This window comes from Phocoena phocoena, chromosome 1, assembly GCF_963924675.1.
Source record: "Phocoena phocoena chromosome 1, mPhoPho1.1, whole genome shotgun sequence".
Taxonomy (NCBI): domain Eukaryota; kingdom Metazoa; phylum Chordata; class Mammalia; order Artiodactyla; family Phocoenidae; genus Phocoena; species Phocoena phocoena.
Genome location: NC_089219.1, coordinates 1088947 through 1106457, shown reverse-complemented (window position 1 = coordinate 1106457; position 17511 = coordinate 1088947). Strand labels below are relative to the sequence as shown.

The following is a 17511-nucleotide window of genomic DNA, read 5'->3' as shown; positions in this document are numbered from 1 at the left end:
AACAAATGTCAAATTCCAGTTCAACTCTGGTACAATGATCCAGAATCCAGCACGTGAGGACCTGGACCAACAGGGAGCAGGGGAATGGCGACGCCCACACCCCACACCCCCGGCCCCGGTGCAGCCAGGCCTGCCCGAGACCCAAGCCCCTGACAGGAGATGTCGGCCCGTGACCCCGCCCCACGGGCTCCTCCCTCCCAAGCCCCCAGCCCAACAGCAGCAGGACAGGGAAGGAACCTCCCTAAGCGGGTACACACTCCCTTGCTTCCACCGGAGAGGACCGCTGCTGGCTTGTTTACCCAAATCACCACTTGAAGGATCACCCAAAGTTGTCCCACTTGAAATCCCATCCCATCAGCCTGGCTCTGAAACAGAATGCAGGTCTTCCCTCCCGCCATGGGGCCACGTGAAGGTTGAACTCGGCAGAGGAGGGACTCCCGCAGCCCGTCCCCGGGCACCACCTGCTGGCATGGCTGAGGTGGGCGGCCGAGCTGGCCCACGCACGCCCGGCCTGCACACAGCCCAGAGGCCCCCAGGACACGAGTGGCTCCCAGCCTCCCAACAGGACCACACGCAGGGGCCCAGGCCAAACGCACCACTACCCCCCCCACCTCGGCCCCCACCCCCTGGAAGTGGGCTGAGAACTTGCAGGTCCATCGGGGTGGCCGGCATGGGGCACACTGACCACAGACGGCACAGGCCCCAGTCCACCCGTGAGCCCGCTGCTGGCACAGAGAGCTGTGGCCGCCTGGCTCACCATGGGCTCTGCTCACGGCACCTGCTGGCGCCCGCCCCGCTGGCCCGGCTGGCTGCAGGGAGGCCACCGTGCCAGCCCGCTATGCCCACACATGGCCCCGGCTGGGCTCCTGGGACGGCTTGTCGGGCCCGCTGCCTCCTGTCAGATGCCCCGGCTTCGGAAAGAGAAAAGGGCTGGGGCAGCCGGAAGCTCACGCACAGTGCTGGGCCTTCATCGTGACCGACGCAGGGGTGGGCATCCCACCACCCCACTTCGCAGGCGGGGACACCGAGGCCCGAGGAAGTAACGGGGCCTCGGATCCGAGGGAGAGGCTGGCCAGGCCACGATCTGGGCCCGGGAAGCAAGTGTTTTTCGGTTGTTTGTCGTTTCTGGTTTTGTTGTTTTTTGTAAAGAGCCAACGTTTTATTTTTTTAATTTTTCACTGCAGCACACAGCTTGTGGGACCTTAGTTCCCTGCCCAGGGATGATACCCGGGCCCTCGGCAGTGAGAGTGCAGAGTCCTGACCACTGGACTGCCAGGGAAGTCCCAGGAGTCAGGTTTTAAGAATCCATGCCCCTAACCACTAAGCTAGGCTGCCTCTCTAAGTTTCAAGAAACTTCTGCTTGACCAGAAATACCAAAAAATTATACTTACTACTACTTGCACAGAGAAGATGGGGGGTGGGGGGGGGAAGGTTAAAATCAGATCCAAAGACAGTGATTTCTGCTTCACTGTGGGCAGCAGGAAAGGCCGGGGAGAGCCCTCTGAGCGATTTCCAAGTCCTTCTTTTCTTTATCCCAAACACAAAGAGCCACCCTCACTGCGGTCACTGCAGGCCACGCCCAGGTTCCCACCACCGGGTCTTCCTTTTGAATCCAGCCAGTGGCGTCACCCCACCCAGCAGGCAGACCGGGCGATATCTGCAAAACAACAATCAAGGACCCTCCTTTCGAGAGCCAACGGCGGGCCGCACAGCCCCACTACCCTGTCTCTCATCACATCAACAGCTAAGACAAAGCCGGCCGGAAGAGCAGACGGTGACCTCGGCCCCCCAGGTCCAAGCCCGCGCCCCCCCTGCAGGAGGCCAAGATGGGGGCGTCTGGAAAGCAAACATCGGGGATGGTCCGGGTCATCAGCTCAGGCAGTGCAGCCCCGGGGCCGGGGTGCGGGCAGCGGGGCACGGCCGCCCCGGCCAAGGCCACCACCCAGGCCCCAGGGGCCACCCCGTGACCTCAAGGCCCTTCGGGGCTCCAGGGAAGGGATGCCACCCCCACCCCCACCCCGAGCCTCACCACCCACACCTCCGCAAGGTGGCGGAGCACAACAGCGAGTGGCCCACCCGGAGGACCCGTGTCTCCCGGGCCCCCCGTTACTGTGGCGTCCTGAAACCAATGCCAAACTAGTGGAAATCACGGCTGGGGGCCGGGCTGGACCCAGGGCCACGAGAGGGGCACGAGCGCCAGTCACGCGGGAAGCGGTGTCCGAAGGTAGAGGGAGGACACCAAGAGGCCAGCGGTCCTGGGCTCGGGCCTCCTGGGCTCCCAACTGTCCTGGAGCCGAGCCGGGTGGGGCTGCAGGTCCGCACGCTGGTCCCCGAGCTCGGCGTCGGCCGCCCAGCTGCCCAGGAACAGCTCTGACCTTCCTCCCAGTCTCCCGGGAAAAGTCAGCGTCCGGCCAGCGGGCACTCCTGCCCCGAGCTGCCCCCAAGCTGTCCAGGGCAGGGGTGGGTGTCCGCCTGCTCTGGGCCCAGCGCGCCACCCACATCTGGTGACACGCTTAAAAGGTGGAGACGCGGTTCTCTGTGTGGGGAGAAGCATCAGTTTCAGAGAGTCCATCACTTCGTCTTACCAGAACTTTCTCCAGAAACTGGGGCAGGAGGCAGACTTCACAGAGAGAAGACGGCCTCACGCCAGGCTCGCCGGGCCGCCCCTCGGAGCCTGACACGCTCCTGCCCTGCCCTTCCCCACCCCGGGCCGAGGCCCGGCCATCTGTCCAAAGCCTGGCCCCGACCAGGGCACACGCGCAGCAGCCCTTGCAGAGGCCTCCCCAGGACGCGAAGACGGCCCGCGCGTGGTGGGCAGAGCCACCCCCAGCCCCTGCAGGCTCTCTCCCAGGCCCCACAAGCCGGGCACAGCGCGGACGCCCCATCACGAACGACGTCTGCATCCAGGTCCGCCCACCACGCTCCACCGTGAGACTCGCCGGCAGCCCCTCCTCCAGCAGGTCACTACGCCTCCCACTGTGCCCGGCTGCACCAGAGTCTCTGAGGCACGTGGGGTCTCCTTGTACAGAGATGGGTGTCCAGCCACAGTGACAACAGAGGGGTGACTGAACCAGCAGACAAAGCATCAGACTCCAGAAAAGGCAGAGCGCTGCCACAGCTGATCAAGGCCAGACAAACAGCCCGGTTCAAAAAGGGCAAAGGACTCGAACAGACCTCTCTGCAAAGAAGACACACGCATGGCCACCAACAGGCTCACGACAAGATGCTCGGCATCACTGGGGAGCGCGAGTCAACAGCACGGCGAGACACCACCCCACACCCGTGGCCGCCATCAAAAAACAGAAACCAGCGTCGGCGAGGATATGGGGAACCTGGGACGCAGGTGCACCACTGCTGTGGAAGGCAGTACGGAGGTCCCTCAAAAAGCAGACACAGAATTACCGTGTGACCAGCCATTCCACGTGTGAGAACGTGCCCGACAAAACTGAAAGGCGGCTAAACCCACCCACAACAGCGCCATTCAGCGTGGCTAAAACATGGAAGCGACCCAACTGTCCGCTGTCTGATTACAGATAAACAAAACGTGGCCCATCCATCCAGCGGAGTGCTATTCTGCCTTACAGAGGAGGGAGATCCTGACACCTGCTCCAACGCGGATGGACCCTGAGGACACGGTGCCGAGTGAAATAAACCAGACACAAAAGGACGAATTCTGTGTGATCCCGCTTCTGTGAGGTCCCCGGAGGAGTCACACTCACAGAGACAGAAAGGAGGAGGGTGGGGCCGGGGCTGGGGGAGGGGTGGGCAGTGAGCGTCTCACGGGGGCAGAGTGTCGGTTTGGGAAGTTAAGAAAGTTCTGGAGACGATGCTGGTGATGTTTGTACAGCAGCGCGCCTGTGCTTAATGCCACCGAGCTGTGCACTTAAAAAAAAAAAAAGTGGGAAATCTTACGGCACATATATTTTACCACACACACCAAAAAACCACGTATAAGGAGAATTACAGAAGAAAATACTAAAAATAACAAAATGGCCGACTCCATTAGCAAAAAAGGAATCGAGAGCTATTCACCTCTCACATTAACAAAGCTATTCTGAATGACGGTAACCTAACGTTGTGAGAAGGTAGGAACGTGGGCGTGTAACTGGCACACCGTTTAGAGAAAGAATTTTGGTAACAAAATCTAGAGCCCTTAAAAAGGGCCTACACCCTGCGGGGGTCAGAGTCTCCTGAGAAATGCCCAGGGACGTGCACGCAGATTTAAGCACACACAGTCACCCCACACGACCAAAGATGCCAGAGAAGTATAGAGACACATCGTATGCATGAATAAGTAAATGAAAGAAACAGGCCAGGGAGCTCGCTATGAGCCACCAAATCTCCTACGAGAAACTCACCGAAAGTCCCAGGCGTCTGAGGAGATGCACTTGCGGTGACCACTGATCTGAGCCACCTCAGGACCCAGGCCCTCCCCTCCCCTCCCCGCAGGGGCCAGTCAGCCAGTACAACCATTTCAGAAAACAGCTCAGCATGACCTCTGACCCAGCACAGCCCTTGCTCCAGACACACGTGCACACGCTTGCACCAAGGACGCTCCACACTCCTGTTCGCAGGCGCTCCCAAGTCCATCGACACAAGAGTGGGGACAGGCTGGCGTGCGCCCAGCAACCAGGCCAGCAGACCGCGCGACAAGACCCAGGGGAGAGCCAGCAGCCTCGCTGGACGCAGGTCCAGACACAGGGGACGTTCAGGATGGTGTCCGGGGGGGCAGGAAGCAGCTGGCAGGTGTGCATGACTTTCCGTGGTACCACACGCTGCTGTGCTGAGGTTTCTGCGAGGGATCCGTGGTGAGATGCTCCCGAAGCATCACTTGTAATAACAAAAACGTGGCCCAACCCTCGGATGTAGAATAAATGCCAGGACCCTCAATACCACAGATTACTCACAAAAATGCTACGTGGCCGTAAACACGCACAGACCTGCACAGACATACGTGCACACGGGGGTGTGTGCCCAAGGAAGGGCTGTCACCCGCTCGCAACGGCGGCCCCGGATCCTACAAGGCCCCCGCAGGGGACTGTGTCTGAGACGGCGGGGATCCAAACACAGGCCGGGGACCGGCTGGCACTAAGACATTCTCGACGATTTTGTTAGATGCGCTAATGGCAGCATGGTGGTGATTTTCTACAATTCTGTATCTGTTAGACGGATCTCGAAACACTTAAACATGAAGTGAGATAATGCCTGGGGTCTGCTTTTAAAGAGGAGGAAGGAGGGCTTCCCTGGTGGTGCAGTGGTTGAGAGTCCGCCTGCCGATGCAGGGGACGCGGGTTCGTGCCCGGGTCCGGGAAGATCCCACATGCCGCGAAGCGGCTGGGCCCATGAGCCATGGCCACTGAGCCTGCGCGTTCGGAGCCTGTGCTCCGCAACGGGAGAGGCCACAACAGTGAGAGGCCGGCGTACTGCCAAAAAAAAACCAAAAAAATAAAAACAAAGAGGAGGAAGGAGCTAGATGAAAAGAAACGAGTAACACGATGGCACGTGTGGAACCGGGTGTGCGGCTGCGTGAACTGACCTCCCGACTTCGGGGCACTCTTGAATCTCCCAGTTTATAAGTCACAGACACATCACCATGGCACTGAGAGACAAGCGCTGGTCCCTTGAGGCGGTGGGCTCTGCTGGGCAGGATTCTGTTCCACTCACCCCGTAGCAGCAAAGGCACAGGCCCAGGCGGCTCCGGAGCGTCTGTGACTCTCTCGCGAGCCCCAGGCACGGCCTGCGTCCCCATCCCTCCGCCCGCTTACAGCCGCCGCGGGGCCAGGCTGCAGGGCTGCCTTGTGGAGTCCCGGCCACAGTCCTCAGCCCCGGGGACCCCAGGGCCTCTGGCACGGGGACGCGTGAGAGAAATCGCAACGCAAGTGTAAGTGTTTAACGGAACATTTAAAAGCCTAATTACGTACGTGATGCGTGAGAGGCCTCCAGCTCAGGTAGTTAAATCCCGAGGGGCACTAAAAACCACGGGAGACCCCCCAAGTGACTCAAGACCCCCTCAATAGCAGCAACGGGAAAATGAAAGCAAGTTCTCCCCAAACAGGAGACTCCAACCTCCCCTGCAGGACGCCCGCCCCGCGGCAGAGACTGGACACAGGGCCGGCCTCGGGCCGCACTGTTGGCTCAGTGGGGGGCGGCAGGAGTGGAGGCCTTCTTCCTCGCCGTGGGGAAGGAGCGCGATTCGGAATCCGTGGGCCCTCACGGCAGGCAGGGATGCCGGGGACCCAGCCCGCAGGGGTGCCAGCGCCGGGCAGGGCGGGGGCCGCATTCTCGGTCCTCTGCAGTCGCACCCGTCGGCACATGGCCCAGCCCCAGCTCCGCTGCAGGTGGCCGGACCCCGGCTGGGAGGAGGGTCCTGAGCGTCCCCCACCAGGGAGCCCAGGACCCCGCACGGCCGCTCAGGCCACGCGGAGCACAGCTTACCTCCTGGAGTGACGCGGGGCCAGCCCAGGGCCCACCTTGGTCTCACAGCCTAAAGAGCTTTATAAATGCAGAAAAGACCCACTAGGGTCAGGCAAGCTAGGCGACACTTATTACATACAAGGATGTTAAAAAAAAATCACAGTTTTGATAGTTCTGCAAAAAAAAACTTAGCAAATTTACAACAAAACTGTCAAGTAATTAAGGCTAGGCACTTCACACATGAACTTAAACTGCTAATTAAAATCCCCTCGCTTAATTGACTACATTTGCATATCATTCAACTTGGGAGTATAATTTTTTTAACGGTTTGGGCTACGTGGTTGGAACGCCAGGAAGCGGGAGGCGGCAGGTGTGAGGGGAGCCAGCAGCCCCAGGCGAGACCAGGGAGGGCAGGGCTGGGACCCCCGGGGCTTCACGCCAGGCCTGGGGTCCCCACCCCAGGTGGAGAAGGAAGTCGAGGCCAGCAGAGACCCCCCGCCCCCAAGGCTCCCCCCTTGCAGCCCAGCACCTCTACCTTGCCTTGACCTCCGGTGGGGAGGGGCCAGGGGATTCCAGAACTACCCATGGGACACATGCACCTGCCCCTCCTCCAGGGGCAGCACGGCGGCCCCCCTGCCCCATCTGCCCCAACTCCGCCAGGGGCTCACGAAGCACCCGCCCCGCAGGGGGCGACGTCTTGGAGTCAGACAACCACACCCGCCTCCACCCACCTCCCATCCCAGCCTCACTCGCAGCGGCTGGAACACGAAGCACCCAGGCACCGAGGCCCCACCGTCTCTAGGGCCCGGCCCGCGCCCGGCGGGTCCACGTGAAGACTGTGCGCCTTGCCGTCCACGGCTGGACCCGTGGGTCCCCGTGGGAGGCACCCCAGCCGCACGCAGGGTGAGAGGGGCTCTGCGGGCCCAACGGCCCCTTTGTTCCAAGGGTGGAAGGGCAGCAGTGAGTTGATCCAGGAGGAGAACGCCAGGCAAACAGGGACGCGCCCACGAGGACGGGCCGGAGGAACCGCAAGCACGGCCGCAACCCCGGAGAGCGAGGAGGTCGGGTGTGAAGGCAGCACACGCGGCCACTGCCGCTGCCACGTGGATGCCTCGCCCACCCGCCGGGCCTGAGCCGTGAACCAGGGCCACGGCAACATGAAAGAACCCTGAGGTGTCAGAGGACAGACGTGGACCCAGAAAGCAGGCCACTCACAGGCCCAGTCACAGCCCCGCAGGCCGTCCAGATACCCCCAGCCTCAGAGCCAGGTGGGCCGCCGGCCTCCACAGGGCTCGGGGCCCGCTTGGCTGTTGGCAGCGGGTGTGGCTGGGACGGCCCATGGATGTGGAGGTGGGCTCCCGTGCTGGGGTGGTTTCCTGCACACGAAGCGGGACAGACCCTCGGCCCTCCCGGAACACGCTACGTGGTGCAGGAGAGGCACGGGGGCGCCCCTGCCCAGCTGGGAAGAGTGGGGTGCGGAGAAGACTGTGCCGCCAGGCCCAGGTTTGGGGCAGGTCCCCAGGCACCAATCACAACCACCTGGCTCCTGTGGCGACGTGGCCAACAGCTCCTCAGGGGCTGAGGGAGGCCAGCGCGGGCACACAGGACCACCTGACATCCAGTGGCTGACCCCAAAACGCATCCATCGCCCCCACCTACAGTCCTGACATTCAACCCAGTTCCATGCTGCTGGCCACGTCGCGGGGAGCCTACTTTCAACAAGAGATGTTCCTTTCGAAGTAGCCCACCAGCATCCCAGCGGAAGCCACGTCGGGGCCGACGCCACACGAGGCCTGTCCAGGGAGAGCGTCCCTCGAACCCCCCATGCAGACCCAAGCAAGCGTGAAGCAGGGCGAGGACGCCCGACACCTACAGGACAGCTCTGTCCACTCCCGGGAAAGCTCCCCGCGCTCTCCTTTTCTAGCCATCGACAGCCAAGCTGCCAGTAAACCTTGACGATTAGTGATTTCATGCCTCTATGAGTCATTCAATGAGTATTTATTCCAGGCCCGGAACTGGGGACCCAGCCGAGACCAACACCCCCTCCCCCCCATGAAGCCGACAACACAACCACAAACACACAACCCCAGAGCCGGCCGCAACAAGGGCTCCCCGGAGAGCCCAGACCGCGGGGCAGGCCTGACCGCTGCGGGCTGCGCGGCCCACAGAGCCACGCCAACTTCCTGAATGATCTGTAGCTGCAAAATCAAGAAGTCGCAGTGTTCTTTGAGTCTTTCTAAATCAAAAATGTAAAATCAGAGGAGACGCAAAGGCCAAATACCCGACAGCGTCCTGTCTGCTCCCCCGGCCGTCCCACTGCGCTGAAGCAGGGGCTTCTAGAAGCCAGCCCTGCGTTCACAGACGGCAGCATCAGAGCTGTGGTCTGCTCCCCCCCTGCCCTGGGGCTGCGTGGGGGCCCGGGCCACGCTGGCACAGGTCACACCGTGGACACACATGCAGCCCAAGGCCCCGCCTGCCCCACTCCACTCACACGGACACACGGACACCGTTCGCAGTGCTAACCCAACTCCGACCAAAACCAGCTTCAGACCCCACCGCGTGGGCCCCACACTCCCGGAAACGACTTCCCGTCCCTTCTCTGAGGCTCGGATCGGCCCTCGTTAACCCACGGATGCGTGTGGCCCGGAGCCCCCGCCCCGCAATCTCAGGGCCCAGCCCCCCTGGACTCGCCCCATCGCCCCATGACCAGTGGGCAGGAGGGAAGGAAGGGCCCTCGGAGGAATGGAGCCTTCTCCCTCTCCCGCAGCCCTCACAGATCTTAAGGAAATAATTCAGCCTCTGTATTTTAACTCAAAACAAAGAAACTTCTAAAAAACATTTCAGTTGAAACTTGCATAATTCTTCCAGTGGAGAAATCCTCCCCAACTTTCGCAATCCTTAGAAAGAGACACATTATTGCTGCTTGTGTAACAGTCTCCGGGCCACAGAGAGTCCGGCCGCCGGCCACGGACACCTCCCGCCAGACAGCCGGGGCGCGGGGCCCGGAAGCACCACCTCCCCCAGGCCCTCCCTGCGCCCGGCGGTCACCCTCCCCAGACTTCCTCGTGGGCCTCGCCTGGCATCTCAGACAGACGGTACCCAGACGCGCTGCAACGAAGCGTGGGAGCCACTGGCCCTGCTCTCGAAGCCCCGCGCCGACTGAGGGGTCCCGGGGGGCAGGAGGGTCAGAGGCGAGGGCCACTCAAGGACCCTGCTGCCCCCAGAGAGACGAGGGCCCCGCCCAGCTCCAAGGAGACATCCTGGACATCGGCAGGATGGCTGAAGACGGGCAGACGTGGCCCGCTCACCGCACAGAGACTGAGGGCCAGCCCCCCACGCCTTCCCTCCCTCACACACGGCTGACCACAGGGCTCAGGGCAGCAACCAGAGGCTCCTCAAGCTGCTGTTCCCTTCTGACAAGGCCCCGGCCTCACTCTGGGGCCTTCGCGCTGAGGACCAGACCGACCCGCAGACCCTGTCCTCCTGCACAAGGGGCGGGGCCCGTCCGGGAGCCTGGCCTCGCATCATCGCCCGACGGCACCCCGCCTTCTCAGCTGAGCGTCCAAAGCCAGGGAATCACCACGGAGCCCCATGGAAACCTCGAGCAAAACAAGCGGACAGAGGGACAGCCGAGGGACTTCCCCGGCAGCCCAGGGGCTACGATACCCACTCCCAATGCAGGCGGCCCAGGTTCGATCCCTGGTCGGGGAACTAGCTCCCGCACGCATGCCGCAACTAAGACCCGGCACAGCCGAGAAAAACAGATAGATAGATAAACAGATAGAGACACAGGTAAAGAAATAAATATCTTAAAGAAAAAACAGGACAGCCAAACCTCGACATCTAGGGCCAAACCTGACGGCGTCCGGTGAGCACAGCCCCCCACGAAAGAGGGAGTGCCGGGAAAGGCATGCTGGCCAGAGTCCCTTCCAGTCTGTCGCACGTTCCTGATTCCATGCCCTCCCGTGGCCATTTCGGCTTGAATGCACAACACGCTGAGAGGCCCAGCTCTCCCTCCACCACAGCCACAGCCGGTCCGCAACAGACACCAAGAGACTCAGCACTCCTCCACGCCAACAGCCCGGCCGGGTCTCTACTTTGAGGAAACACTGCTCTCTGACTAGAGAGCCGTCATCAGGTGACGCAGGGAAACTGCTCCAGCGCTAGGAATTTAGACAGACCGCACCGTGGACGCTCACACCACACACCACGGCGACCATCGGCCCACGAGCCCCTGGTGTGCAGGCAATTCGACAAAGAAGACTCCCGCGAGGACTCAGCGTCTGAAGGACAGAGGCCAGCGAGCGACACCAACCCCGGTCTCCAGTCTGAGAAGCGGGACCCTCCGAAGGCACAGCAGTTCCCAGGAGCCTGTTTCTTAACCACACAAGGACCGGCCAGGCTCCAGCCTGGGGAGACAGCACACCCCCGCCCCACCGCCTGCTCGGCCGCGAGGAGCCCTCCCGCGGAACGAGGGGTGCGTCCCAGGCAGCAGCCAGGCTGGCAGCACCAGCGTCCCGCCATGACCGATAGCAGCCGTACCGTTAAAACACCAGTCCGGTTTGGTTCAAACGCCATCAGATAAGGACAGAGCCGACTGGGCAGAAGAAAAGGGGAGGGGACCGTGGGAAGGCTCTGAGGCCCCCATCTCCTCGCCACACATTCCCAGCAGCAAAAGGACACGTCCTCGCCCCGCCTATGACCTCATCACTTAAACACCCCCCAAAAAACACTGCCAATGGCCGCTACTTACTACAGTCCCCCTCTTTCACAAGTGAGGAAACTGAGGCAAACTTGCGCAAGGTCAGGCAGCTAGTGAGGAACGGAGCGAAGGACAGGGCGAGGACATGGGAGCAGCCCCATGGGGCTCCACGTTCTGACCCGCCCAGCGCGGGACACCAAGGACAGCAGCCGGGGCCCCGGCAGCCCCGACAGCCGTGGGACGGCCGAGAGCACATCCTTTGGGGCCCCCGTGGCGTGGGGGGCATCACTGAGGAGGGCCCCGGCTGGCACACATGGACGTGCCACCTTCAAGGATTTCCAACTCAGGCGGGAGCCCCGCCCCCCCCACTCGGTCCCACGCTGGGACTGCCGCCCCACCGTGGTCAGGCCGCAGGCACAGCAGGGCAAGCGAAGGCCATTGGGCACCAGCACCCCACAAGAGTCCCTGGCCCCTGCCCACTGCTGACGGCAGAGGACACCGGCCTCCGTTTGGCAGGAGACCCGGGCGACCCCTAGGCCCCCAGCACCTGGAACACGCTTCGGCTCACTTCATGGCCCCGGCACCCAAGGCCCCCACAAAGAGTGGTGCCAGCACACTCTTTGGTCCTCTCTGCCCTCAGCCTTGGGAGATCAAAAACATTAAAATAAACTACGAGAAAAGTGAAGAAATCAAAACACAACCCGTGAATAATTTGTCGAGCAGGGAGTGGGAGGGGTGAACAGAGGCGGGCAGGGCGCCGGGAGGGGGTCTTCCCAGGCAGCTTCTTCCAGAACAAGCAGGGTCTGGGCAGCCATGGGTCCCCCCGATCCTGAGGCTCAGACCCCCCCTTCTCACGGGTGGGGTGTCCCTGGCATGTAGACAGGCTGTGCTGGCGACTGCTGGAAAGGACCACGCACCCCAGAATTCCCAACCGCACAGTCACAGAGAGAAGGCAGTGAGCAGAGTCCCGGGAACAGGACAGGCGGCGAGGCCGGCGGGAGGAGTGGCCCCCGAGGTGCAGGAGTGGCAGGAAGGCACAGAAGCGTGTGAGCGGCCAGCCAGCCACACGGCCGAGGCCCAGAAGGAGGGACACCGGACCGCCGGCCCATACCACCACTGCGAGGATAGGCCGCGCTGACACTTCGGCCTGGGGCCCCACAACCACTTACAGCGACCACGTCTTCGTCACCACTGGGGAGAGTGTTTTAACCGGTGAATGAGCTTTCTGAGCGGCGCTGGGGGGAGCACAGGAGGAGACAGAGTGGTGCTGACCGTCTGTTGAAATCACCAGGCACGAAAGCCCCCTCTGACCTCTTCTCTGGGACTGTGGCTCAGGGGACGGTCCTGCCTTCTCACCTGGCAGTCCCTGGGCCCACAAGCTGAGCCTACGGACACCCATGTCCAGAAGAGCAGAGCCTGCTGCAAGAGGGCTGAGGCCCGGGCCTGCAGCTGCAACAAAGAGCCCACCCCAGGAAGACAGCCACAAACATACACGGCCCAGATTCGGACACAGACACAGACACACACCCTGTGAGACAAGCCCCTCTGCATTCCACCCTGGGGTAAGTGACCCACCACGAGCTTCCCCAGTCGGCCAGAACCCACCACTACCTTGCACACGGGGCTCCCTTGGGCCACGACGGCTGTCGAGGGGGCGGGCACCCCAAACAGAAAGGCCCCCAGTGCGCAGGGAGCGCCCACCACGCCACCCAGAGCCAGCTCCCAGTCTAAAACGAAGGGCCCGGCCAGCCTGCTGGGATCTGCCGCCGGCCGTTCCCAACAGCATACTCCCCCACCAGCGCTGCCCACTCAGACTGTCCCTCCCGCCCAATCCCAGCCCCATAGTCTGCAGACAGCTGCCACCTGGGCGCCAGCCTAGCCAAGGGCAGAAACACCACAAATCCACAAACGCACACGGTGGCCCCCTCTGAGCGCAGGCGACAGGCCCTCACTTCCCCTCCCCTCCTCCGCTCCCTGAGACTCTGACACTCCGCTGGAGGGGCGCCCAGAGAAAACCGGGCGGGAGCATCTATTCACAGATTTGGAAAAAAAAAAGTTTGATGCAATAGCTGAATTAATTAGGCCTCCCAAGAATAGCTGAGCCGATGCAGCATTCTGTGCGTGCAACTTAATAAGCCCGGATATTTAAAAGAAAAGTTACAAATACGCGGGGAGAGGGGGGAGAGGTCACAGAAAGTTAGCGTGGACCCCACTGAATGGCTTCGGCGTCGAGTGGCCCGGGAGCTGCCAGGCTGGATCACACAGATCCTCCGTCTGGCAAACGACAGGGACGAGGCCAGCGGCCCTTCCCCGCGGCGCCCTTCAGCGTTTCAGAGGGAAGGAGAGAAGGAAACGCGCACATCCAAAACAAATCGCAGGCCGGCGGCTACCCTGACACTCGGGGCCCCGGGTGCCCGCCGACCAGTCCCCGAGCCCAGTGCCAAGGGGCCCTCGCCCCCGCACGGGGGACTCTGGGATTCACTCCCTGGCAGGCCAGGGCAGACACACAGAGCTGGAGTCACCGAGTCTCGGCCCCCTGCCACCACGGCCCGAACACCTGGCTTCGGTTTAGTGTCTGTCTCCCAAACCTTCAAGGCACAAACAGGCCCTGCCCGGCCAAGTTCTGCCTGCTAGGACACAGGGGCAGGCGCCCCTCTGTGTGCCAGCCCGGGAGCGTTAGGGCCAGGGCAGGTCCCTTCCGCCAACTCGGCCTGGACACCTCCTTGGGCCCCAGGAAGGCCCGGGCTCCCGGCTCCAGCCTGGACACGGCCGGGATCAAACTTCCCGGGACTCAGGGCAGAAGAGTCCGAGGTCTGAAGCCTGCCCCTCCCGGCCCAGCTGGGCACCGGCTATGGGCCTGAAGGAAGGCTTCACCCACCCTGGCCAGCCCTCGAGGCCCCCAACCAGGCAAGCGGCTTGTCCTAGGAGTCGGACGGGAGGACCTTCCTCCCAGATACATGGCCATCTACGGGGACGCCAACGCCACCCCACATTTCCTTAAAACCAAACCAAACCCTGAGACGTGTAGGGGAGGCAGAGCCCCTGACCCAGGAGGAACCCCCACCCTCTCCGCAGCCCGCCCTCCTACTCACTCCCCGGGCCCGGCCGTGGCGCGGGACACTCACCCGGGGCACCCGCCGCTTGTACTTGTTGCCGTAGTCGAACTTCTCCTTGACGTCGTCCAGACAGCGGCCGAGGCGCGCCTGCTCCTCCTTGCCCGTGTAGTCCTGGCTGAGCAGGATGTAGGCCCGCCAGTTAGCCGAGTCGAAGCCCCAGTGGCAGGTCCGGTTCTCCAGGGCCTTGTGCGAGTGCACCACGAACTTGTGCGGTGGGTACATGAGGCGGCAGTCGAGGCACTGGATGCAGGCGGCGCTCGGGCTGTTGTAGAGCTCGGGCACCAGCAGCCCCTTGCACTTGCCGAAGCACTCGTGGTACACGCGCACGCTGCGCTCGCTGAGCTCCAGGCCCAGCGCCAGGCTGGCCGCCAGCTCCTTCTTGCAGGGCGGCGGGTAGGCGCCGCCGTACAGCAGCGCGTTGCACAGGCGCTCAGCGTCCGTCTTGGTGATGAGCCCGCACGAGGGCGCCGAGAAGGGCAGGATGCCCATGACTTTGAGGATCTCCAGCTGGTCGGCCGTGCAGCGCGAGCAGTAGATGTGCAGCTCGTCGCACACCGAGTTGATCTGCTGCAGCGAGAAGTCGCGCAGCACCGAGTTGAGGATCTGCGGCAGACAGAGGCGCTTCTCGCCGCCCACCACGAAGCACGAGATGGTCTCGCCCTCCAGCACGGTCTCGCAGCGCTCTGTGGAGCGGTCGGACGGCATGAAGAAGGGCCCGGGCAGCACGGGCGGCGGCGGCTGGATGGCGGGCAGGTGCAGCACCGGCGGCGGCTCGGCAGCCGCGGGCACCGGCGCCGGCACCGCAGCCGCGCCCGCCTCCTTGGAGCTCTCCTTCTTGTAGGCCTCCTGCGCCCAGCGCGCCGAGAAGGCGGCCGGGCCGCCCAGCGAGCTCATGGAGCTCAGGTGGAACTGCTCCAGCGTCTTCTGCAGCCCCGGGTGCGGCTGGAAGCCGCCGCGGCCACCCGCCGCCGCCTCCATGGTGCGCTCCGGCTCCCCAGGCCGCTCCCGCTCCCGCGCGCCCGGGCCCCCGCGGCCCCCGCCGCTGCCCCGCGCGCCCCGGCGGCGCCCCCGGCCCCGGCCCCGGCCTCCCCCCGCCGCCGGCTCCCGGCCGATCACGGCCGCGGCCTCGGCCTCGCCCGGCGGAGGGAACGGGAAGGCGGGCGGGGCGAAGGGGTCCCGCCGCTGGAGCCCGCCGCCGCCCGGGCCCGGCGCCACATCCACGCGCCCCGCGCCGCGCCCGCCGCCGCCGCCGCCCGGGCCCCCCGCGCGCCCCCCGCGCGCCCCCCGGGCCCTAGGCGCGGGGCATGCCCCAGCGCGCGCCGCCAACGCCAACGCCAACGCTCGCGGGCCCGGGGCTCGCGGGGGGCGCGCGGGCAGGTGCCGGCGCCGCGAGGCGCGAATCGCCGCGGCGACCGAGGCCGAGGGGCCCGGGAGGAGCGGGGGCGCGGGCGCGGGGCCCGCCGGGCCGTCCTCGCGCGGCGCGCCGCCGCCGCCGCCCCGCTCCTCCCACCGCGCGGCGCCCGCCCGGCTCGTCCCGGCGGCGCTGGCCGGCCGCGTCGCGCCCGCCGCCGGCCTCCCGGCCCGGCCCGCGCCCACCCCGCCGCCCGCGCCCGGCTCCGCGGCCTGCCCGCCCGCTCGCGCGCGCGCGCGCGCGGCTTCCGGGACGGCGGAGCGCCTGTGGGGCGGCCTCAGACCGCGGCGGCGGCGGCGGCGCGGGGCTCGGCGTACATCCTCCCGGCGGCTCGCTCCAGCTCGGACTGAGCGCCGGGCGCTGAGCTCACGCCGCCGCCCCGCCCCGCGCCCCGCCCCGCCCCGCGCCGCCGCCCCGCCCCGCGCGTCGTCTGGGGCCGCGCGCCCGCCTCAGCCGAGCGCCGGCCAGGAATGCGCCCGCCCCCCGGTCCGGCTCTTCCAGGAACGCGCGCTCCCCCCGCCCGCGCTCGGCGCTCCGCCGCACTCGGCCGTGCTTGGGCCCGCCCGCCGGCCCGGGACTCGGGCCCGCTCGGCTGCGCTCGGGCACGCCCGGCCGCTACTCGGCTCCGCTCGGCTCCGCTCGGCTCCGCTCGGCCCCGCCCGTCCGGGACTCAGCCCCGTTCGGCTCCGTTCGGGCCCGCCCGCCGGAAGGCCACTCGGCGGGGGCGGGGGCGGCGGCTGCGCCCCGGGTCCCCCATCCGGTGGCGGCAGCTTCCTGCGAGGCTGCGAAGGCGCCCGACCCGCCGCCGCATCGCCGCCAGAGCCCAGAAACCCACACAAGGTCCCCACTACAACCGCAGAGCAGCTGAGCGGCGGACGGGACGGGGCGGCACACCCTCCACCGCCCACCTCCCCCCCGGGGTCCCCACGCAGGCAACGGGGACGCCGGGCCAGACGATCCACGTCCCACATAGGACAGGGACACCGAGCAGCACGATGTGGGTTACTACACACGTTGGGATTGCAGCACCTCGGAGACCCCACACGGGACACAGGCATCATGCAGCCTGTTCTGGGGACCCCCGAGCGATGCAGGCGCGACACAACACCCCCAAGGGATGACTGGCCGCAGGGCCGGCCACCCCATGACCCTGCAAGGTGGTCCCCACACACAGCCAGCCGCTGGGCCTCCCACCAGTTCCAGGGCAGGGCTTGCATCCAGGTCGCCGCCAGGCCCAGGCCCAGGGTGGGTCTGCAGGAACCTGGCTCCTTCCTGCCCCCGGCAAGCTGGCACGACCCTTACCCTATAGCCCCCGGGCCCAGAGAGCCATTTATACATCTGCAGGGCACCCAGGGCATGGCCAGTGGGAGACCCCGCTGTCTGTCGTGGCTCTATCACGAGGGAGAGACAAACCAGAAAGTGCTGGGTGGGACGAGAACGGGGCCTGAAGTTGGACAGGCCGGCCAGGCGGCCCCCAGAGGAATCAGCGTCCTGCAGAGGCCTGGGGGTGGGGACTTGAGATCAGTAGGACGATTCTGGTGGTGCTCAAGCCAAGGGCAGAAGGACGGTCCAGCCAAGCTGGGCAGTGGCATCTTTTCCTCCACAGGACAAGGGCACCCAAGCTGTCCTGGGCACTGGGGGACACATGGGCGGGGGCAGAGTGCTGGGCAGAGGCGAGAGGGCCATGTCCACTTCAGCCTGTGTGACCTTCAGCTTGTTACCTATTGCTCCTGCCTCCCCAGTGGAAGCTGGAACTGGCCCCAAACCAGCACTCCCCAGGGTTGTGTCTGCCCCCGGGGGGGCCGACCCGGTGTCTCTGCAGGCCTCTGTCGCCCCTCAGGCACGGGCAGGTGTCTGGAGATGCAGCT

The 17511-nt window shown here is 64.7% G+C and overlaps 1 protein-coding gene across 1 annotated transcript in view; it reads right to left on the bottom strand.

Moving 5' to 3' along the window:
* SKI (SKI proto-oncogene) overlaps positions 1-15210 on the bottom strand; it is a 57143-nt gene extending 41933 nt beyond the window's left edge. The window contains exon 1 of the mRNA XM_065892410.1: positions 14236-15210. Within this exon, the coding sequence (XP_065748482.1) occupies positions 14236-15210 (975 nt within the window). The remainder of the gene's footprint in view (positions 1-14235) is intronic.
* Positions 15211-17511: the final 2301 nt, after the last annotated feature.